The sequence below is a fragment of the Gymnoscopelus microlampas genome (genome assembly GCF_963454915.1).
Source record: "Gymnoscopelus microlampas genome assembly, chromosome: 6".
Classification (NCBI taxonomy): domain Eukaryota; kingdom Metazoa; phylum Chordata; class Actinopteri; order Myctophiformes; family Myctophidae; genus Gymnoscopelus; species Gymnoscopelus microlampas.
Genome location: NC_139943.1, coordinates 9,463,929 through 9,488,565, shown reverse-complemented (window position 1 = coordinate 9,488,565; position 24,637 = coordinate 9,463,929). Strand labels below are relative to the sequence as shown.

Genomic DNA, 24,637 nt, shown 5'->3' with positions numbered 1-24,637 from the left:
GCTCTCAAGAGTTAAAGTCAAAGATCTAAGGGTCCATTTTGGTTAACAACTCTCCATCATTTCCACCACTGGTAGTCCCCGGACCACTGGTTGAGAACCACTGGTCTACGCCAAATCTCTTCACCAAAAATAGCTGATCAACAAGCTGATCTACAGCGTTTTTTGTAGATTGGCTTATTTTTTCCGAATGTTCCCCTCAGGATAGGCATGCTGGGATTCAAGTGATCAAAGCGAAGTTCAACTTAAGTACCGTAGAACCTTGGGTTGGTACTGGTACAGTAGCCTATAATATAGGCTAGCTAGCATATACTATAGGCTAGCTATAACCCCTATACTGTAGCTACCTGGACATGATTTAATCTGCCATTTGTTGCTTCTGTGCCCGAGTATCTGGATGTAGCGATTACATTATCTCATTGTGTGGTGAATGAATGATATGCATGTGAAATATATCTGTATTCATGTTATATTACCCTTGAAAAAAGTTCATCAGAGCCACAGAAATCGATAGGTCACCAATACCGGTGTAACGTGAGTGACGACTCCAAAGCCAGTAGGCAAAAATACTGACATACTGATATTGTCAGAATCAGTTTTCTTTGTGTTTGCATGTGTGCTGCAAGTGTGATGTTCATTTTGAGACCTGGATCAGCTACTTTCGATATATCTCGCCCACAGAGCTCAGGAGTCAAGGACCAAAAATATGAGGATATTCACCAAAGACTTCATATACTGTATACAAGATTCTGCCAAAGTTCTACATGACTTTAAGTTAGAAGACGCCACAGAGGAGGAAGCAAACCTCATGTCCCACGTCTTTTTGTATACTCTCTCTCTCTTTTTTGAATGCAACCAGATGTGTCAAGGAAACATAAAACACTTTCTAGTATTTCGAGCTGCGTGAGTATTATAAGTTCATGCTGAATCCCAGTGGGAACCTGCTTCCCTTCATTGATGCACCAGACAGAGGAGGAAGGAGAGAGAGAGAGGTCACAGCGCTCTACAGGGGATGGACTACTTCACTCTCTATACAGGAAGAAGCCAATTGACCAGTTCCTGCTCTGTTCTGCTGAGAGAGCTCTGAGGAACTAATCTCTGTAAGAGGGATGGAAGCAAGTAGGGACACACTGGTGGTGCATGGGAACTTGGGAAGGTACACAACACACACACTTGGCCGCACATCCAGTTCATTGCTGGCGCTGCACACAAAGTGATAGTTTAAAAGAATAAAAATACGAAACAATTGCATGGTATTCTTTTGAGCATTGATGTTGTGTGGACTTTCATTCTTTTGAAAGGTCAATTTCTCTCCCTCTTTCACACACACACACACACACACACACACACACACACACACACACACACACACACACACACACGTTGACAGTAGACACTCCCCACATATACTGTAGTACACATTCCAAAGTACGAGACCAAGTAAAGAATGGAATGAAGTCATGAAACCCATGATGAGATTGTAAGCTCTGTGTGGATGGACTACAAGTATTTTTGTCAAACAAAATTAGCAAAAATAGCCGATCTACAAGATCAAAAGGCGTCGCGCTGCGACGCGTTTTGAGCTTGTAGATCTGCTATTTTTGCTATTTTTGAATTGGAATCCAGATTTTTTGTTGCTATTTTTTAATTGGAATCCTGAAAAGTAACATTTTTATTTAATTTCAAATACATTTAGTTATACTTATGTTAACTTTATGAACTTAAATACAAATACATTGGACATAAAAACACCAACAAACGGCACATTAAGAGAAGGTGGGGGGCACATGTGGCCCCCGGCCCGCCAGTTGCCCATGTATGTTCTAACTTGTTGTGTTTTTTCGTAAATTAACACCCTACTAGAAAATACTACAGTGTCAGACGAAAGCATCAAAAGTAGCAGATCCACAAGCTCTCTCTCCTGATTGAGCTTGTAGATCTGCTACTTTTTGAATTTGACTCCTGAAAAATAACCTTTTTTTTGCACATAACTGTATGAATGATGTCTCCAATCCGACAGAGACCGATATATTGAAGACTTTGCCAAAGTGTACTTGCCTGCTAATGTGTTCCTCCTGCCATCCGCCCCGATGATGACATCAAACTCCAGCTCGTTGACAGGGTGTGTCCTGGGGAGGACCTCAGCCCTCCAGCCGATCCCTGAGAAAACACGCCGCATGGAACCATCAGCCCAGAAGTGCATCCACACACACACACAGCCAACAACCACTGTCTGCAGCTGCTCTGCTGCTACAACCACATGCTCTCCTCCTTCAGGGCTGCAACTATGGAGCATTCTCTTCGCGATTATTTCTATCCATTACTTTTTCGATTAACCCTTTAAGACCGGGAACGCATCTGTGTCATTTTAGATTTGAGCTATAACCATTATTTTATACTTTGGGTATTCAAAAATAGCAGATATACAAGCTCATTGTGCCACGAGTGCCACGCTAGAGTGCCACGCTATGAGCTTGTAGAAAAATCATGAACATTTGTGCAAATGTTTGAATATATATATTTTTAAAGCATTTGTAACTCTTGTAAATCTTTGCTTCTGGTGGTACAAAACATTTTGACATGGAGGGGTCCAATACATATAATTTTGAGGGGTCCTTCCTTGACATGACATGAAAAAGTTTGAGAACCACATATAGAAACATACGGTTTTCAGAAAACTGTTAGGATTTATAAGACATTTGTAGATAAGTTCCCGGATTGAATGGGTTAATCAAGAAGCATAAAAAAATAAAAATAAAATCATTTGAATGTATCAACGAATGGATTAACCGGATACACACTTTAATTATATATATATATATACTTTGTGTGTCATGCAATAATAGTGAAAATAGCAGATCGAACGTGCTGTTGTGAGCTTGTGTTGAACGTCGGCCATTTTCATTAGTTTGGAAAATTTGAAGCCTTTCAACCATCATTACATGCCCAAAATAGCGATCGATTACTAATAGATTATTATTTATTGAATGATTGATTATTTTCTATAATCGATTAGTTAAGATTAACTGCAGCAGACGGTGCTGGTCGTCAGGGGTCTCTTACGCTCCGTTTCCTGGTCTTCGGGTGGCTCGATCAGACCCTTGAACTCCACGTTGACGTGGATCTCGATGCCGAGGAGGAGAGCCACCTTGAGTAGCATGAGCTGGAGCTGTCGAATACCTGCAGGAAGAGACCAAGAGGAAGTACAGGTCAAACCCTGACGCTATGAACTGCATAAGGTACAATCAACACTGATGCTAATAACACTGCATCAGTGTTGATTTCGTTGACTAAAGCTATGACGAAAAATGTTCGTCGACTACCTTTTTTTCACTGACGAAAACCAAATAAAAAATAAGCTACGATGACTAAAACCAAGACTAACTATATTGATAATTTCGTCAACAAATAAAAACTAAACTAAAATCCAGTAGAACTAAAAGACAAGTCATTTTATGTTTGGTTGCGCTCAGGCGTCGCGCTCTGAAAATAGCCGATCTACAAGCTCACAATGCGTCGCGCTGCAACGCATTGTGAGCTTGTAGATCGTCTATTTTCAGCATGCAACCAAGTGTAAAATCAGCCATTACGACGCCATCAAGGCACCGCCAACATACATTATAATCGACAAAATAAACTGTAGATTTAGTCGACTATAATCTTATATTTAGTCGACTAAAACTAGACAAAAACTAAAACATTACAGATGAGTATAAAAATAAAAAAAATTGCTGTTAAAATCAACACTGGACTGCATAAGGTACAATCAAACACTGACGCTAAGACTGCATAAGGTATAGTCAATCACTGAATACTAAAACTAGCATAAGGGAAGTCAATTACCGGTACATATTTTTGTTGGCAGTTGGGGGGTCAACGTCTTGCTCAGGGACACTTTGACACTTTAACTGGGGCCGGGAGGCGAACCGGTAAACTTCTGCTTACCAGATGACATCTCTAACCACAAAGCTATTGCTGCCCTCAATGCAGCCACCCCAACACAGCACGCCCCCAAATGATGCTATAAACTGCATACGGTACAGTCAATCCCTGATACTATAAGCTGCATAACGTACTGTACAGTTACACACTCATGCTAAGACTGCATAATGTACTGTAGAGTAGACATAGGGCCCTATCTTGCATGCCGCCTTACCCCTTATGCCTAAAGTTGTTAGGCATTTTTCACTATTTTGAAAAACATTTTAAAATAATTCAAATAGCCAATCTACAAGCTCACAACGTGGCGATGTAGATAGTCTATTTTCACTATTTTAAATGTTTTTGAAAAAAGTAAAAAATGCCAAAAACGTTTAGGCATAAGGGGTAAGGCGACAAATCTATTACAAAATGCGTCTTCCACAAGATGAGAACATTTCAGTTTATCTACTCAGTACTCACTGATATGATCGATTGAACCCGCGCAGAACTTCCCGTAGAACTTCTTGGCCCCGAGGCCCCTGAGGTCTTGGATGGTGAAGGGCCAGAGATGAAGGACATTGTTCCTGGAGAAGGCGTCTCTCTTCTCCAGAAGCACCACCTTGGCTCCCAGGAAGCCCAGCTCAATGGCTGTACGGAGGCCACATGGCCCCGCACCGATGATCAGACACTGGAGAGGAAGAGAAAACCAGTGGTGTAAAGTAACTAAGTACATTTACTCAAGTACCGTACTTAAGTACAATATTGAGATATTTCTACTTTACTGGAATATTTCCATTTTTCTGTACTTTTACTTCTACTCCACTACATCTCAGAGGCAAATATTGTACTTTTTACTCCACTACAATTATTTGAAAATTTAAGTTACTAGTTACTTTGTAGATTTTGATTATTACAACAAAACATACATTAATCACTTCAGCCCTAAATACATTTTGACCATTTGAAAATAGCCGATCTACAAGCTCACAATGCGTCGCGATACAACGCATTGTGAGCTTAATGTAGAGCTGCTATTTTCAAGACTTTTAGACATTTTATAAATTTGAAAACTTGTGAAATGGGACATTCAGCATAATGAGTACTTTCTACTTTTGGTACTTTAAGTACACATTTTGATACCAATACTTTTGTACTCCAGTAAATTTTGAATTCCGGACTTTTACTTATACTAACAATATTTCTGATACTTGATGCTTTTACTTACAGTAAGTAAAAAATGTGAGTACATTTTCCTACTCACATGGCCCATTGGCCATGGGCTTGTAACAAATAGGGGTTTTATGAATTGTCCATTGTTTTATTTGTTTGCGTTTGTCTGGGGAAGGGCTACAGTAGATGCTTGTAATGCCACCTTGGTGCCAACACAATTATCCATGGAAGCATGATCCAGTGTTCTAATTTAATGTTTCCTTCTTTCCAGCACCTAGGAATTTATCAAATGATATTTGTGCCTTAGTCAACTTTTTTAAATTTATGTTTTGGTGTAAAGTTCAGAGAATCCAGAAATGAGGTGACAATTGAGAAATGTGATGTAACATGTGCAACTTTTCAATAACTGAGCTCAAGAAAATGTTATCTGTCAAGCATATTTCTTATGTTTGTGTGTAGTTCAAAACTCTCTCCTTGGACTTAAGCCCTGTTTTCACATAAAGTGCAGGAAGTATAGTGGAAATGGTGTAATTCATCTCATGTGAAAACGGCCACTGATCTTGTGTGGCGGTGTTTTTTTCGCGGAAGCAGAGAGAAACCCTCCGTGTTTAGCAACGATCGGGGGATCGATCAAACTGGAGATAAATATTATGAGACTAGGTGAAAAGGTAAGGAAAACAAAAAAAATGCTGGGAGTGGCTTAGCAAACAATGTTTTATTTCTGGCAGTCAAAGAGTTATTTTGCTGAAAATATTCTGGCACTGTAGTGAAAACATGGCTTTATACTTAACCACTTATTTTATACTTCGCTATACGGGTCTAGCTGAAATAACAAGCACACAGCTTGTAGGTCTATTTCCACTCAATGCTTTTTTAATGATGTTTTTTCACCTACAATGACGAAAAACAGGGACGCCAGGTTCAAAGTGGTCTCTCACCTTTGAGTTGGCACACGCTCGTCCCTTCTTGTACTCCTTCTGGGCGGCCCTCTTGTCCAGCTTGGCCCACAGGGCCTTGGCCTTCCAGTAGTTGAGCTTGGACTTGAGCTTGTGGTAGAAGACCCTGTACTCGTGGGGCTTGAGCTCCAGGTGGTCGCACAGCTCCTGGAAGGCCTTCAGCGTGCCCTTGAAGGTGCTGGCGTGGACGAAGTTGTCGAACAGGACGTGCGAGCGCTTCGGGCCGTCTCCGACCCCCGCCGCACCGGTGGCGCCCCCGTCCCCCATGGTCCAGCGGCGCCCGACGCCGGCAGGCTCCTCCTGAGGGCCCCGTCACGGCGTCACCACCAGGCAGGGGACTGTGGGTGCAGCACCACCCAGCACCCTGGAACTGTTTGTCTCGGTTTGCTCTGACCGGGAGGGGAGGGGTGGTGGGGCTCTTAACTACCAGCTCCTCCAGACATCCTCATCCTGGCAAAGGAGAAAAGAACAAAACATAAGAACATGGACTATGTTATTTCATTTCACCTTTATTTAGCCACGCAAAGTCATTAAAAACTCATTCTTATTAACAATGACGGCCTGGCAAACATTCAAGACCTCCATTGTTGAATCATAATGGTTGTTTCTTTTATAAATCCTGCATGGAGGGCTCAGTTCAAGAAAAAACAGGACATGGTATTCAAATGTATACTGATATGTCTGTGTTATGATGATTATGATAGTAATCATTGCTATACTGTAGTTTGTTTAGTTAGGGTCTCCCCGTGTCATTAGTAAACAGAAAATCAGGTCGGGATATCAACTTTATCCAATCAAGTGAGAGAACTCGTACAGGATACAAGATAATGAGTGAAATTGGAAGTGATGAAATAAAGGAAGACAGACAAAACTGGAACACTAATAAGATTGAAGCTGATAAATGATCTCTCCTGATTGGATTAGATTGGTCCAACTAGCGTACCCCTAGTTGAATTGTGTCATTGACATGAAAAAGGTTCGAGAACCACTGATCTCTAAACAACCATCATAATGGAGTTACCGGCGAGCAGAGAAAGAGAACTGGTCTGCCGGCACCAAACGAGAAGCACACAGCAACAAATAAAACACACAAATCTCATTGCTGCAGCATCATCACCCCAGACACAGGAAATCACAGCTCCTCATCTCAGAAAAAACACTATGAATAAAAAGGCAATTGTGTATTCATCTCAACGGAATTGTTACTGTCCTGCAAGCAATTATACGACAGCCTGCAACAACAGAGAGATTCACAGCCTCAGCTTGTTTTTTTTTACCTCCTGTCGCATCAATGAGTCATAAAGAATTGGACTTTGTGGTGGACAAAATTCATATAACAATCACTGTGGTATTGATTCATTTAATGTATTCGTATTTCGTACAGTAGATGCAACTTATCACCCTCTGCAAGGGGGTTGACATCACCTGTTCTTCCCTGACAAACTCCTTAAAAACAGCCGACTCACGCAAACCTATTTCAAAGATGCCGACTGTGTGAGAGTCAGCTATAGAATAAAGCCCATCTATTGTTACCTCTGTGTACTTCTCCTGCCAGTATAAAGATGTGTGGGACATTTGTGTTGGGAGGCTGGGAGAAGCTCTGGAGAGAGACAAGAGTCTCTCTCTGCTGTGATGAGATCTACAATAAAAGTATGAAGTTTGATTCCTGACATTGCAGTCATGCATTTTCCTGTCTGATCTGTTTAACTTACTTAAAGTAACATCAAACGCTGCCATTACAACTTTTCCTGCAGAACCACCTTCTATGGCCTGCAGCAGCAGTGTAGTTCTGTGTTATTCTGCCTTTAATAGCCAGGGGGAAAGACATCACTCATGTACCACTCATATTCTTTGATGTCTTTTGTCAGCCGGACCCATATATCAGTGTCTCTGGCCAATAAATCCATCATCATTATTTGACGTTTTCGACGGTAATCAGCATTTCATGCAGCCCATTATAAGCTAAAGTTTTCAGAAGTTACATTTCCGACTGTCTTTGAACATTTTTGAATGGAGCCTAACCCATTAAAACCGGGAACGCATCAGTGTAACCACTTTATCAATAGTTTATACTTTGGCTATTCAAAAATAGCAGATCTACAAGCTCATAGCGCCTGCTATTTTTGAAAAATCTTTTGCGAAACATTTGCGCAAATCTTTGAATACAAATATGTTTTGCTTCTGGGGGTCCCTGGGACTAAATATTTTGAGATGGGGGTCCACGGCCAAATACATATCATTTTGGGGGTCCTTGACATGAAAAAGTTTTGAACACACCACTGTACCAACATAAGTTTTTTCAGAAAACAGTTAGGATTTAGAAGTTTTTTTAAATGTGTTAAAGGAGGAGTTCACCCAAAAAAATACTTATTTTCTATCAATTGCACACCCCATGAAGCCTTGAATTTATTTTTGTTTTTGTGGCATTCCTAAGCCAATAATTTGATGACCGGGTGTGTATCCGGTAGGAGACACAAATAATCTACTTTGTGCCTCCTACCGGATACATTAGCCACTTAGCCAGTAGGAGACGGGAATCAAATTATTGGTTTAGGAATGCCACAAAAACAAAAATAAATCCATGGATTCAAGGCTTCATGGGGTGTGCAATTGATAGAAAATAAGTCATTTTTTGGGTGAACTACTCCTTTAAATGGTTAAAAAATGACTTTCTCTTTTTTTCAGACCCAACAATGTGGCATCGGTCAGACTCTAATCAGCTGTCTGCTAAAATCCACTGTGAGAGACCTTATACCTTATAGGCATTCCATCCACTGCAGAGTGGACAACCTTTAAAATGTCAGCCCTGACAACAACATCAATACAAACAAACTAAGTGGATATACAGTAAGCAGATAGAGGTGTGTAAAGCCCTGCCTTATCAGTAGTGATGACTGTACCAAGCCTTGTTTGAACGGATCATCTTGCTGAATAACGAGTATCAACAATCATTGCCAAGCTAATTCTCTGCTTCAGAATTCCCCGGGGTGACGAGGCGGAAACTGGCCTTGCCTGTTATAGACGTTCACCAAATGTGGCTCAGCAGAAAATCTGCCTCAAGAAGACTTTGATATCTTCCCCCAGAGCAAGAATATGCTAATTAAGTGTTGTTGTTTTTCCAAGGTTCCCTCATAAACACGTGAAAGATATACATTAGCCTGTTTAAGATCTAGTCCACAGAGTCAACACAAGGCCTTTAACCGAATGTTCATTTTTCAGGTGTATTAATCAGAAGAAAACGCAACATTTTGTAGGTGGTGGGCCTGTCCTCTGTCTCTCAAGGCCCTTGTTGCACAAAATATCTGATGGGATTTTTATTGGTCACACACACAGCAATCGATATGTTTTTATGCCAATCTGCACCATCGCAGCCTCTTGCCGGATCAGCAATTTCAGAGTCGGTGTGTTCAGAAATCACAGAGAAGCAGGTGTTTGCCGTCGTTTTTTAAATGCAAAAGCATTAGGCAAGGTGTTTCCGAATCCACCAGACCAACAGGTTCAGAAAATGCTAAATGGTTTATTAAAGATTGACAGGCTTGTCAGCTTACTACCACACACACACACACACACACACACACACACACACACACACACATGCACACGCACGTGCACACGCTTACATAAACTGCACAGTGAGTGCACATAAGTACTATGATTAATGTGCTGTACATAGTTACTTAGCCATGTCTTACCTCACTGTTATTCTTAATTATTTATTTTGTTACCGTTGTTGTTGCTACAATATTGAGGAACCGAAACCAACCAATTTTACTTGTGTACTCGACTTGTACTACAGTATACATTATGAGATGTAACAAATACAAATATTGACTATTGAATGCTGCCATTGGGAACCATGGAGGGCGTGTCAGACTCCTTCAGTCATGCGTGCATAGCTGCAGGGCACGCATGATGCATTATTATGAGTCATTATGCCATTAGTAGGTTCCTGCCAACTGGTCAAACATACTGTTGGAACCTGCCAGTTATTATTTGTCATAAATCAAAAGTGAAGTTTGCTGCTCGGCTAACCTTTGAGACCACGGCCGGCTCTTTTCATTCTTCGCATTATATAGGGCTGTCACCATCATAAGTATGACATATTCATCATTTGTCAAACAAATAATTGTGATTAATAATTGTATTGTGTTTTTGGCACTGAACATTCCAGAACATATAACATACACAATTACACTTCTGTTTGCCTTTAGGCTTTGTAAAAAAAAGGAAAAAACATTACGTAAAATATAAAATATACAAAACGTATTGCTAAATATAGAAAGCAATGACCGACAATAACCAGTAGTCCCTTTAACGAATTAACTTATGTACCATGACAAACCGGCCATGTAAATGTATACTTTCCAAAATGCCCAAAATAGGGGCATTTTGGGGCAAATTGCTAAAAAAGTACAAACAACATGATGGAAATGTGAGAAATCTGTTAATTTAATCCAGCTGTTTGTATTCGTGGGCGAATGGAAACCATTCTAAAGATTATGCAAAATAATTGTGATTGGCTCAAATAATTGCAGTGGGGTGATTATGTAACACATGTGACAGGCCTAACTTGTGTACAGTGCCTTGAAGAAACAATGGTAAACTATAGAGTTTTAAGTTTGAGGACTGTCTCACTCTCTACAGTATCACCATTGTACTATACTAGCAAAACATTTAGTAAAAATTGTCCTCTCATCATATTATTGCTATAAGTTCACAGCTTCTATAGACAAAATGTGCATCATTCAAGATATCCAACTCCCTCTCAACTCAAAAAAGATTGTCCACCTGGCCTTCCTGTTTTTACACATAGCCTATGCCTTACTGTATCAGTAAGTTACTTTTTTTCCCTCATATCCATTTATCCTTTCACAAATGATAGTGATGTATTAGTCATTGTGGAACTCTGTAATAAACAATGAAAGAAAGTCTGGGAACGCACTGAATTGGATGTCAACCGTATATTATCTTCATACAACATATACGAGAGGCACCAAAGCTCTGCTCCACAGTAGTCGGAACATGAATGAATTTTAATGGCATGGCGCTGAAATCAAACGTCCTATTAATCTATTATTTATTACGAAAAGCTGCTTCCTGAAAGGGGAAAACAGGGTGATTAGTTAGAAGAATGCTTGGCAGTACAGTCTCTCTATGTGGAAGGCTGCAAGAGAGACAGATATGATATCTTCTCTGTCGGGATGGAAACCTCATATTATGTCCAAACTGTTATTTTCAGGATTCAAATTCAAAAATAGCAGATCTACAAGCTCAAAACGTGTCACTTAGCGAAGTTAGCTTGTTGTTAGCAAGTTTTGAGCTTGCAGATCTGCTACTTTTGACGCATTTGTGTGACACTGTAGTATGATCAAACTAGGGTGTTAAGTTAACCCATTCAATCCAGGAACAGTCATTTTAGATTTATTTGGCTATTAAAATAGCAGATATACAAGCTCAGCTTGTAGATCTGCTATTTTAGAAAAGACCGTGACTTTTTTTTGCAAATCTTTGAATATAGCCTATATTCTACAAATGTTCTACAAATATATTCTACAAATGTTTTTTTGAAAAAAAACATATGTTGCTAGATCAGTGGTTCTCAAACCTTTTCATGTCAAGGATCCCCAAAATTATATGTATATGTAGCCGAGGACCCCCCATCTCAAAACGTTGTTCCAGGGACCCCCCAGAAGCAAAGATTTGAGTTAAAAATGTTCACTTTAAAAAAATATATATACAAAGATTTGAAAAAATGTTCACGTCTTTTTGAAAAATAGCAGATCTACAAGCTCATAGCGCGGCACTCGGTGCCGCGCTATGAGCTTGTATATCTGCTATTTTAGAATAGCCCAAAGTATAAAATATGAATAAAGTGGTTACACAGATGCGTTCCCAGTTTGAATCGTTTAATTTACGAAAAAACACAAAAAGTTAAAATATTGGAGAGTTTTCTGCCGAGATAGAAAAAGGAAACGGGGAACAATTGCCTGTTTAACCTCAGTAACTGGCCTGGGCCTCTCCATGGAGCGGGGGTCCAGGAAGGCCTGGCTGGCTCGCTCATGGAAAGCAACACAGTGCCCAGTCCCAGCGGTCAGGACACCATGAAAGACCACGCAGGTACCAGGAGGTCAGCGGGCCTCTCTTTCACCCTCTGCCAAACTCCTCAGTGCAGTGGAAACAGCCTTCTGTTCTGTTCTGTTACTGTGGGGCAGACCACACTCTGATGTGTGCAATGCTAACACAGTGTGTGTGTGTGTGTGTGTGTGTGTGTGTGTGTGTGTGTGTGTGTGTGTGTGTGTGTGTGTGTGTGTGTGTGTGTGTGTGTGTGTGTGTGTGTGTGTGTGTGTGTGTGTGTGTGTGTGTGTGTGTGTGTGTCTTTTTGATGAGATCATTATCTGCAATTATGTAATGTAGCCAATGTGTCCCGATTATTCTACGTTTTCAAACATGGCAGCTCACAAGCTCACAACACGTCACGTTGTGACACGTTGTTGTGAGCTTGTACTGTAGATAGGCATTTTTTTTAAAGCTTTTGAATAAGGGTTAAGGTTAGTGGTTAAAGTTCAATTTAATATAATGTTATTTTTTTTATCTACCGCAAAACATGTATTTTATTATTTATTTGTATTTATTTATTTCAATATATTTGTTTGCTTATTGTTCAAATGTTCTCAAATAGAAACTTTAATCAAATCTTAAATTTTCCAAATTGATTTTGTACTTTTTGACAAAATATCGGTTCAAACATCGGTAATAATCGTGGTTTAGGATGCTCCAAAATCTGAGCTTGTGTCAGACCCAAAATATCTGGCATCGGTCGGTCTCTAGTGTGTGTGTGTGTGTGTGTGTGTGTGTGTGTGTGTGTGTGTGTGTGTGTGTGTGTGTGTGTGTGTGTGTGTTCCCACCACAGTCACTTCCAGTGCAGACAACACTCCCCTCTCTCCCTCCAACCCACAGTCTGTCAGACTCAGTATTGAAGTGTGTGTATTAATCGACTCTCACCTTCCCACTTAAATCAACATACAGTAAAGTCAACGTGCACCAACTGACTGGATGGCAGCAGCTGTATAAAGTCTGTGGGTTCACCTATACAGAACACACACTGACACACTACACACTAACACACACTTCAATAACATGTCCTGGAAGTTAGGAAGACTGACTTCTGAGACGAATACTGTGTATAGAATGTTTACTTAAATAACGATGTGGCAAGCTGTCTAGAAAAGGGTCTGTCTGTCGATCTGTCTGCCAGTATAGGCCACAGTCCACAATCCACTTATTTGCAGTTTTTTTTTGTTTTGGCAAATATGTTTTATAGTTTGATTTGGTAATGAAAGTCAAAGGGTCTCTGATATGGACTCATACGTCACACAGTGGATAATGTCATAGACCACATCGTCTCTGTCGGGTGGAAACTGTCCATAACTGTTCATTTTCGGGATTCAAATTCAAAAATAGCAAAAGTAGCAGATCTACAAGCTTGAAACGCTAATGTAACCCATTAAGACCTGAGGCCGATTCTCCAAATCCCAACAGTTTTCTGAAAAACGTATGTTTCTATATCAGTGGTTCTCAAACGTTTGCATGTCAAGGACCCCCAAAATGATGTGTATTTGGCCGCGGACCCCCATCTCAAAATATTTTGTTCCAGGGACCCCCCAGAAGCCAAGATTCGAGTTACAAATGTTTGCTTTAAAAAATATAAATATATTAGTTTGCACACATTTTCTCTATTTTTCAAAAATAGCAGATCTACAAGCTCATAGCGCGGCACTCGGTGCCGCGCTATGAGCTTGTATATCTGCTATTTTTGAATAGCTAAAGTGTAAAATAATGCTTTTTAGCTCAAATCAAAAAATGACACAGTTTCTGCAGACAGCAACGACGCCATAGATGACCGACATCACAGGCTGTCCCAGATCCATATGATTCCATCTCTTCCAATAAAAGTCCCCAGTGGAACGAACCACCAGTAAAAAAGCCTACAAGAAATTATCCATAGTTCTTTTCTTACGAGCTCACATTCAGCGCCTCGTAAATAAGGGGGGAACGGAGCTGAAAGAGAAAAAGAGTAATGCTTGCTGAGAGATGCTGACTAGTGTGTTTCTGTCATGGTTAAATCAATCAGATAAATCAAACCGTGCCGCATTAAAGGCCCGGTTATACGGTTCTGCTGTGATACGCTGCCTGCAACACCCTGACCCAGCTTAAACGGAGACATCTCTCCCGACCAGAGGAGAACAGAAGAACACATGGCCTATAATTAGACCTCCTCTCTAGTCTACTGCAGACACTCACATCACGTCCACTGAACAGGAGAGAAACTACTGCACCGCACATACTGTAGTTCTGTTACCCAGAGCAAGGGTGACCCCCCCAAAATAATCATATTTGAACTGGGGACCCCCCCACCCTGACAAGCACTTGGAATGGTAGGCATTACATTTTTGACTCGGTTCCACATATAAACATTGTGAAAATAGCAGAACTACAAGCTCACAACGCCTCGCGCTGCGAGGCGTTGTGAGCTTGTAGTTCGGCTATTTTCACAATGTTTGCCTCTTCTTACATAATATTTGCTAATTTAGGTATTAAAAAGGTCTTAAACATCCTTACATTTTAACTTTATATATGTGCAGATACCCTGTATGCACTTATACTAGTGTGTTGATTTGTTTACTGTTGAGTGAGGAAAACAATGCTGCACATTATAGGTACTATGACATTCATTTTCACTTTTTTATTTTTCATGTTTTTTTGGGGGGTTTTATGACCTTAATTACACCCAAAAAAACTGAACTTTGAACATTCGGTGGATTATCTGTGGTCTGGGGTTTTCTGAATAATTAGGCTGAAAAGTGATCTGTGATTGGCCCTTGGACTGTGAGGTCACGGTCAATTATTCCTGCCCACTCCCCTCCCTCTCCTTTCCTTTGGGGGGGGGGGGGGGGGGGGGGGGCAGAGGCGATGATTGACAGGCAAAATCCCTCAACAGCGACAACCGCAGGCAAAGATTTATTTGTTTCATTGCAGTTGAAAAGGCTTTAGAAATGTGAGAAAAACACCTGCAATGGCTCACTGGAGTGGAATTTCCAGATAAAACTTTTTTATACACGTTTGAAGAACCATGACAAACACTTTTAATGTGTTGTAAAACTGAATGTCATGAAAGCTAAGCTAATCATCTGGGGACCCCCCAAAACAATTTGGGGCTAAAAGTCCTCTTATAGGCTAATGATAATAGCCCAAACTGGAAAAGAAATAAACATTCTGTTCCCAAACATGTTGCGATGATGCGATCATGCCACATGTTGTGAACTTGTCGTTTCATCATACAACAACAAAGTATCGTAGTGGTTAAAATGGAAAACACAATACAGAATAAAAAAAAACAGGTTTGCTTCAGCACAGCCAAACAATCGCTAGATCTGGACAAGCTGTAGCTTTTTATACTCTAAAAGAAGTTAGATCTTCACATTAACCCATTAAGACTAGGAGAAGCATCTGTGTATTTCTTTGATTTGAGCTAAAAAAAAAGCATTATTTTACACTTTGGGCTATTCAAAAATAGCAGATATACTACTACTATATTTTAACTTTTTGTGTTTTTCCGTAAATTAACCCATTTAAACCGGGAACGCGTCTGTGTAACCACTTTATTCATATTTTATACTTTGGCTATTCAAAAATAGCAGATATACAAGCTCATAGCGCGGCACCGAGTGCCGCGCTATGATCTTGTAGATCTGCTATTTTTGAGAAATCGTGAAAATGTGTGCAAATCTTTGAATATATATTTTTTCAAGCGAACATTTTTAACTCAAATCTTTGCTTCTGGGGGGTCCCTGGAACAACATGTTTTGAGATGGGGGTCCGCGGCCAAATACATATAATTTTGGGGGTCATTGACATGAAAAGGTTTGAGAACCACTGATACAGAAACATCATTTTTTTCAAAAAAAATGTTTTAGAAAAAACATTTTGTAGAATCGGAACCTCAGGCCTTAATGGGTTAAAACACAAGTCCATACCCTCCCTGAATATGTTGATGTCCAGACCACTAAGGTTACTGCTTAATTCAAATATATGTAATAATAGTTGTTGTAAATAACATATATTGTCAAGCATTTGTTTAACCACTTAAACTGTAGTTGCCCACAGGCTTAGTCCAATCCTTTTTTCCCCTCATAAAATATGTGTGCTGAAAATAGCCGATCTAGTACAAGCTCACAGACAGCGCATAGATTTTCACCCCAATGTTCCTACCAGAAAGGGACACTGGGTTGGGGTTCGTGTGGTTACAGTCAACTTGTGGATTTCTTCTCTTTTTTCCCCCTTTTTTTGGGTACACTGAGGGAAGCCTCTCTGGTTTCACACAAGCACATGTGTTTATTTTGTCTGGGTTTATTTTCATCTAAGTACAATGGTTTGCTTTTTTTATTGGCAGGAGTAAAAGTCAAGAGACCGAAAAAGGAAAAGAGAATGACATGGTGCCCAAAAAGATGGTGTCCCACCGCCTCCCCCCCGTCACTATAGGAGAGAAGAGATTACAGAAGGGATGTTGGAGTCAGTCCCATAAATGCAGGGTGGATGATGGTCGGTCAAAACAAACAAGTATAGCCTACTGCAGCTTAGAAGCTAGGTATATAAACTACTTATCCAACCATTCTAGTAATGGTAAATGATACAAAGTAATGGTAAACAATGTTACAAACTAGTAGAGAACGACCGATATTTTTGCCATTATTTGACTTTGATGACATCAGCATTGGTAATCAAATTGGGATACAGCCAGTGTCCAGTGTTGCCAGATTCTGTGAGAGAAACAAGCAACCAGGTCTAGGAAAACCAGCCCAAAAAGAAGTGACTATGGGCCACATGTGCACTTTAACATATAAATCAGCCATTTGAAAATAGCAGATCTACAAGCTCGTAGATCTGAACATTGTAGATCTGCAAAAATAGCAGATCTACAAGCTCATAGCGCGGCACCGAGTGCCGCGCTATGAGCTTGTATATCTGCTATTTTTGAATAGCCAAAATGGGGGTCCGTGGCCAAATACATCATTTTGGGGTCCTTGACATGAAAAAGTTTGAGAACCACTGATATAGTAACATACGTTTTTTTTTTCAAAAAACAGTTAGGATTTAGAAGACATTTTCTAGAATCGGTTTCAGGTCTTGATGGGTTAATATCATTCATAACCTCGGTGATCAGTGGTCTAGGACTTTTTTCTAAATTTGGGATTGGACCAAAAAAATCTGTCATGATTCAGGCTCTACAAACTAGGTTACCAGGAGCATGATGTGTGCATGTGTGTGTGTGTGTGTGTGTGTGTGTGTGTGTGTGTGTGTGTGTGTGTGTGTGTGTGTGTGTGTGTGTGTGTGTGTGTGTGTGTGTGTGTGTGTGTGTGTGTGTGTCCTTAAATAGCATCCTGTGCGTTTCTGACAGCAGGTCTGGCCTGAGTGACGTCTGAAGAGGAGGAGGATGCACCCCCTAGAGATGAAACAAAGTAGCCAATATCCTGACTGAGCCTGCTTCCTCCTTTGATCTGTGTCAGGGACTTGGCAGAGAAGAGGAGAAGACAGGATGTGATGTGTGATCACTCTTCTCTGTAGGGTGGATTTATTACCTTAAACCAGAAGAACCTCTCATTCACCTAGCTCTTAACTAACAACACTGCAACAACCCAGTTAGTCCATGAGCCAGACAAGATTTCATTATCAAAAGAGTGGGCAAAACCATACCTATATTAAATAGTTCATTCTTTCCAGAATCAACATTGGAACATTGGACAAAGCCAGAGTGAACATTCTTATTTCATTTTGTTGAGATGTTGGAGTCAAAGATTTTTTATGGACTAAATGCCTAATTTGCATATTCAAATATACAATTTCAGAAAACTTGTAATACGATAAATCATTGTCTTCATGTAAGTAATCAACTCAGGAAGTTTCATTATGATAACTCTTTTTTAAATGTTGTCATTTTTTCACCTGTCATGTACGTATGGGGAAAATAACGAAATGTGTGATAACTATGAAAAAGCTACTCCTGTGGAGTGGTTATCATATATTTATTTACTTATATTGACCCTATAAACAATTTAATATAGGTTTGGTTTTGCCCACTCTTTCGATAATCATTGCTCAATTTTGGGGCTCCGGCTCATGGACTAAGTGGTTCTCAAACATTTTCATGTCAAGGACCCCCAAATTGATAGAGGTGTGTGCATTGGCACTGCCCTCACGATTCAATTCCATTACGATTCACCAGGTAACGATTCAATTTGATTACGATTAACTGTAATAATTCGATTCGACAAGACGAAGCATCGCATCACACTTTTCTATATACACAACATGGAAACTTTTTCATCAGTCAATATACAAGCAGTCAGATATACTGAACAACATATAAATGTGGCTTCTGTGCAATTAGCCATTATGATAAAAAAAAATCTACAAGCTCAAAACGCACCGCATAGCTTAAATACAAAATGGGGTTGAAGTGGTTAAAACAGATTTTGATGCCATGTTAACACATTTTGCTGGGGACCCCCAGGGAACACCTTCAAGGACACCTGGGGGTCCCCGAGCCCGAACCCCACTTTGAGAACCAATGATCTAACGAATGATCTATAGACCAATTATTTGTTTACTAACATTGAGACTGGACGCACAGGTGATTGTTTCACAGAATCAATTCCCAAGCTGTTGTTTCGGGGTTCACTGGTTTCAGCACAGCCCAACGTGTCCTAGTGAGACCTGACAGAATGGGTCTCATTGATTGAGCGCATACTGGTTGCACGCAAACTGGTTCTTATCAGTGTGACGTCGTCTGTTAAGGGGTCTATATATGATATCGTTGCTGTCCGGCAGGAACCAGCTAAGTCCATTTTGACACTTTTGCATTTTTTCCCATAAATCAGGCCAGGGCCATTGAACATCCTTTACGTCTGTGTGTTGTTAAAAAAAATATTGAACCAATGAAAAGCATTAAAAAGCGTTTCTGACAAAACCAGCTAACTCCATTGGATCCTCAGACTTTCTGCTAAACCAGCTAAGTCCAGCAAAGGGGGGTGGAGTTAGCTGGTTTAGCTGACTCCAGGCTCCACCCCCTTTTGACCTCCAACCTCATTGTGAGCTTGGAGGTTCATTCAGCTGTTCGTATCGATGATGAACAAAACCTCCTAACTCCACTTTTGTTTTGTTTTTCCTGAAAAATTACACATTTTGGAGTTAGCTGGTTCCTGCCGGACAGCAGAGATATAGTATGATATACGATATACTATAACAAATAGCAGTAACAGTCAGACCGGTGGAGGCTTGAATTCTTGGCTCCTTCCTTCCTGTTCCCGTGAGTCTTTTCTTCCTGACAGTTATTGATCATGTTTAAACTTCCCGTTATGCTCATGGTAATAAATAATCAGTGCAGACTCACAGAGGGACACGTTACAGTAAGACAGTAAGGGAGGGCAGCTGTAGGACAAGGCAGGTGCTGTCTATGTCTATTCAGGGTCTGTCTGTCAGCTGTAAACGGATCATAATTGAGACAGATGCCCCCAGTTATTATCTTGTTCCCTCTCTCTCTTTGCGCCAATGCTTCTTATGTAAACATCATTTAGGGTTGCTGCCTGGGTAAGAGTAAAGTTCACTGTTATTATGTTACCCAGTGGTGGAAAGTAACTGAGTACATTTACTTAAGTACTGTACTTAAGTACAATTTTGAGGTATTTGTACTTTAATTGAGTATGTCCAATTTCCAATACTTTTACTTCTACATCCACTACATCTCAGAGGCAAATATTGTACTTTTTTACTCCACTACAATTACTTGAAAAGTTACTAGTTACTTTTCAGATATAAACTATGATACAATGAAACATACATTAACCACTTTAGCCCTATTTTATACATAGGCTATTTGAAAATAGCCGATCTACAAGCTCACAACGCGTCGCGATGAGACGCGTTGTGAGCTTGTAGATCTGCTATTATCAAATATTTAGTACTTTTACTTTTGGTACTTTAAGTACATTTTGATGCCAATACTTTTGTACTTTTATTCAAGTCAATTTTGAATTCTGAACTTTTACTTGTAACAGAGTATTTTTATATTGCAGTATTGGTACTTTTACTTAAGTAAAGAATTTGAGTACTTTTCCCACCACTGATGTTACCGAAGACCTACAGTTTCATGTGACAACCTAATCCAACCTAACAAAACTTCCAAGAGTCTGTCAATTACCGTAGTCAGAAAAAATACATTCTTCTAATCTTGTGTTCTATAATAAGATCCAAAAGGAATCTGCTGCGTAATCAAATCACATTTTTCCTCTTTTCCTAATTCTCCCTTGTTGTTGTTCTAGTTGGAAGTACTGTCTGTCTGTTTGGCAGTCAGAGTGAAGCCTGCAGTCGCCCTGAATGTCTCCAGAGAATGGAGCGGAAACAAGTCCCCACGCTCCACACAGTCATTAACACACCCATCTTCAATGTTATGATGATGTCACACTGGTGGTCTTCCATGGTGGGAGGCTAGGCTAGTCTCTCTCTCTCTCTTTCCATCTCTCTCTCTCTCATGAAAGATTAAACAAACAGTGCCCACAGCACAAATCATTTCGGTCAGCAAGGAATGTTGATGGAGATTTTGAGCAATCAAAAGGACATTATACAAAGACAATCAACGGTGGCAATCAACAGGTGATTGTAAACAAATAGCAGGTAATTAACCTGCTATTTAACCCAAGACCTGAGGCCGATTCTACAAAATGTATTTTTTTCCCAAGTTTTTTCAAAAAACAGTTTTTTAACTGTTTTTTGAAAAAACTTATGTTACTATGTCAGTGGTTCTCAAACTTTTTCATGTCAAGGACCCCAAAATGTATATGTATTTGGCCAAGGACCCCCCCCCCCATCTCAAAATATTTTGTTCCAGGGACCCCTCAGAAGCAAAGATTTGAGTTACATGTTCGCCTGAGAAAAAATATATATTCAAAGATTTGCACACATTTTTTTACGATTTCTCAAAAATAGCAGATCTACAAGCTCATAGCGCGGCACTCGGTGCCGCGCTATGAGCTATAGCGCGGCCACGCTATGAGCAATAGCCAAATAGCCATTAGCCAAAGTGTAAAATAATGCTTTTTTAGCTCAAATCAAAAAGTGACACAGATGCGTTCCAGGTCTTAATGGGTTAACATTGAATGACAACAACCACGGCCAAAATGAGCCGTGAGATTTGCTCCATACTGTAGAATACCATGAACTCAGTGCCACTGCCAAAATGAGCCGTGAGTAGGGATGGCCAACGTTTAACCATTAACCGTTAAGAAATCGGCAACCGATTAATACTAACGACTAACGATTAATAAAAAAAAAAAGGGGGCAAAAATGTTGTTGTGTTGGAGCGCCTCAGTGCGGCTGCAGAGTTCATGTGCAATCTCTTCCAGAGAGAGATAGAGACACTAGAAACTCTGCTGGAGACACAAAACAAACTGTGTAGACTTGGCCCTTTGAAATAAAATGTATTGTGTCCCTTAAAGATTTTTTTTTTTTTTTTTTTTTTACGTTTATCGATTTATCGATTAATTAATCGTTAAGGCCTAACGGTAGCCGGTTAATAAAATGTCTCCATTTTGCCATCCCTAGCCATACTGTAGAATACCATGAACTCAGTGCCACTGCCCTCCTGGCAATCTGGAAATGAGGAGATAGTACAGAAGTGATTATTACCCTGAGAGAGAGAGAACCCCTTTCACCATTACCGCTGCTATCAATCATATCTGTGCAAAAGGCGTCTGGGCTAATTACTACGACATTCCTTACAGATATGGATGTGGAGCAGCAGGTCAAACTCTTGACCTCACAACAAATCTGGCACAAATCAGCATTATGATGACAAGCTGTTATGTAGATGAGTTCTCAGGCATGTAGTTAGAACTGCACTTACACATTAAAAAGGGATAGTTCACCCCCAAAACGACTTTTTTATTCTATCAATTAGTTACTTAAATCCATGGATATTTTTTAGTTTTTGTCGCATTCCTAAGCCAATAATTTGATGCCCGCCAGCGGTTCCTTTGTGTCTCCAACCGGAACCACTGCCTACCGGTCCGCTGGTCATCAAATTATTGGCTTAGGAATGTGACATGAAACAAAAACACATCCATGAATTCAAGTCTCCATGGGGTGACTAATCGATAGAAAGAAAGTTTCACCCAAAATGTTTTGGGTGAATTATCCCTTTAAGACCTGAGGCTGATTCTACAAATGTCTTCTAAATCCTAGCAGTTTTCTGAAAAACGCATGCTGCTATATCAGTGGTTCTCAAACTTTTTCACGTCAAGGACCCCCAAACTTATATGTATTTGGCCGCGGACCCCCATCTCAAAATATTTTGTTCCAGGGATCCCCAGAAGCAAATATTTGAGTTAAAACTGTTCGATTTGCACAAATGATCAAGATTTTTCTAAAATAGCAGATGTACAAGCTTATAGCGTGGCACAAAGTGACGCGCTATGAGCTTGTAGATCTGCTATTTTTGAAAAATCCCAAGTATAAAATATGGTTAAAGTGTTTACACAGATGCTTTAACGGTTTTAATGGGATAATCTGGTGATTATATTTAGGATTATTTGATTAGATGCAATTCATTTTAGACCCTAAAATGATGGTAAACAGACATCTTGAATATGTCTTTAGCTTCTCCCAATCCCTCTCTATAGGAATGGAGACAGCGGTCTGCCTGTTCAAAGGGATAACAGACAAAAGCACACGAAACATTTGTTGACTGAAAGTGGAACTGGCTGCTTCTGGCAAAGACTGTCTGTCTCCCCCCCTGACCATCTGGCTTTTGCATCTTTCACATTTCTGACAAATGAGCTCCAGTATTATTATCCAGTATTGTAGCGGAGCCGTGTTGAGACCTAACATTTTCCCTTCCCACGACTCTTATTTTGACACAAAAGCCCGGTGAATCAGCAGTTGTTGGCGCCGTCCGCATTGCAAGACTCGTACCTGCCATCACCTCGCCTTCAGCATCACAGGAAAAAAACATTCCCTGACAAATTAATAAATCGGAGGGACGTTACGAAACCGCATCATGCACTCAGTCAAATCCACCACGGCACTCACACGGCACTGTGATTCACAGGCATATCACATGTACATGTAATATCCTGAGTGCTTCCATTCCATGGCTAATCAATCTGGGAACCCATGGCCCAGATGGCTGGCATAGCGGTCCGGGCACCTAGGCTGCTAATGTAGCCTGACAGCATGTCGCGGGTTCGAGTCCCGAACCCGCTGAGCGTCACTCCCCATCTTTCTCTCCCCAATTCCTGTCAGTCTACTGTACTCTATCAAATAAAGGCAGAAAAAAAAGATATATATATATATATATATATATATATATATATATATATATATATATATATATATATATATATAGTTAATCTGGGAACCCATTCGGTTAAAAATAATAATAATTGTTTTTGCCTCTGGGGGCACCACCTCATTTTTTGTATAGTAAACAGTGACTCGGTTTGGCTCCTCCCCTTTCTTAGTCCACTTCCTCCCGGGTGCTTCTGTGTTTATTCCTACTAACAACGACACTAGATGTTTAGGGCAGTGGTGCTGACAGATTCTGCTGTTAGCATAATCTGTCTTTGAGAGATTAATGGCTAATTAGCTCTCATCATTATGTCCTGTCACTCTCCCCTGCTGTCTAGTATAGTAAGGAGATTTAGGACTGTCACTAAGTAGGGGTGACCATGCAACACTTAATTAAACTAATCAATTTAATAGATTTAATGAGATTCCCCCATTCTAGTGAATATAATCGTTTTAAAATTATCAAATGTGAGTAAAATTATATATTTGTAATACTGTAATATGACATAAGTGTTGTCTTGTCCTGGTTTAAGCCTTATTTATATTATTATTACTTTAAGAATGTTATAAAAAGAAATCTCACAACTCGTCGTCACAATATTGAATATTGAGGCATCGGACTTGGTCAACAATGTAGTCCATTAGATCAGTGGTTCTCAAACTTTTTCATGTCAAGGACCCCCGAATTGACACTTATTAGCCCACGGACCCCCATTTCAAAAGATATGCCAGGGACCCCCATAAGAGAAGATTTTTTTACGGCTCTAGCAGTGATTCTCAACCATTTTAATTTCAAGGACCCCCAGTTTGACATGCATTAGGGCTACGGACCCCCATTTAATGGCATTTCTATCACTTGGACCGCAATTTATATTGTAAAATCTATGTCAATTTAACTCTGAGAGTGTACAAATGGAACCAAATGGACCCGTTAGGGTCCATTTGGTTCCATTTGTACACTCTCTGAGTTACAGACCCATAAGGGTCCATTTGGTGCCTAATCTATCATTTAGCTGGGGACCCCCTGGAACTCCATCAAGGACCCCTGGGGGTCCCCGGACCCCACTTTGAGAACCAATGCATTAGATGTTGTCCATATTGCCCAGTCCTACATCACTAACAGATTATCATGACTACAATTTCATGCGATACTTCGATTAATTGTTTCACTCCCATTACCCCCTCCTCTCACACTC

The 24,637-nt window shown here is 40.2% G+C and overlaps 1 protein-coding gene across 31 annotated transcripts in view; it reads right to left on the bottom strand.

Annotated features, from left to right (window-relative positions):
• The window catches only part of mical3a (microtubule associated monooxygenase, calponin and LIM domain containing 3a), a 151,069-nt gene that overhangs the window by 102,531 nt on the left and 23,901 nt on the right, over positions 1 to 24,637 (bottom strand). For all 31 annotated transcript variants that reach the window (XM_084060722.1, XM_084060728.1, XM_084060711.1 and 28 more), the window contains exons 2-5: positions 6,027 to 6,494; positions 4,399 to 4,606; positions 3,061 to 3,177; positions 2,056 to 2,157 (exon numbers count right to left, since the gene is read on the bottom strand). In XM_084060722.1, coding sequence (XP_083916848.1) covers positions 2,056 to 2,157; positions 3,061 to 3,177; positions 4,399 to 4,606; positions 6,027 to 6,311 — 712 coding nt within the window. In that variant the 5' untranslated portion in view covers positions 6,312 to 6,494. The remainder of the gene's footprint in view (positions 1 to 2,055; positions 2,158 to 3,060; positions 3,178 to 4,398; positions 4,607 to 6,026; positions 6,495 to 24,637) is intronic.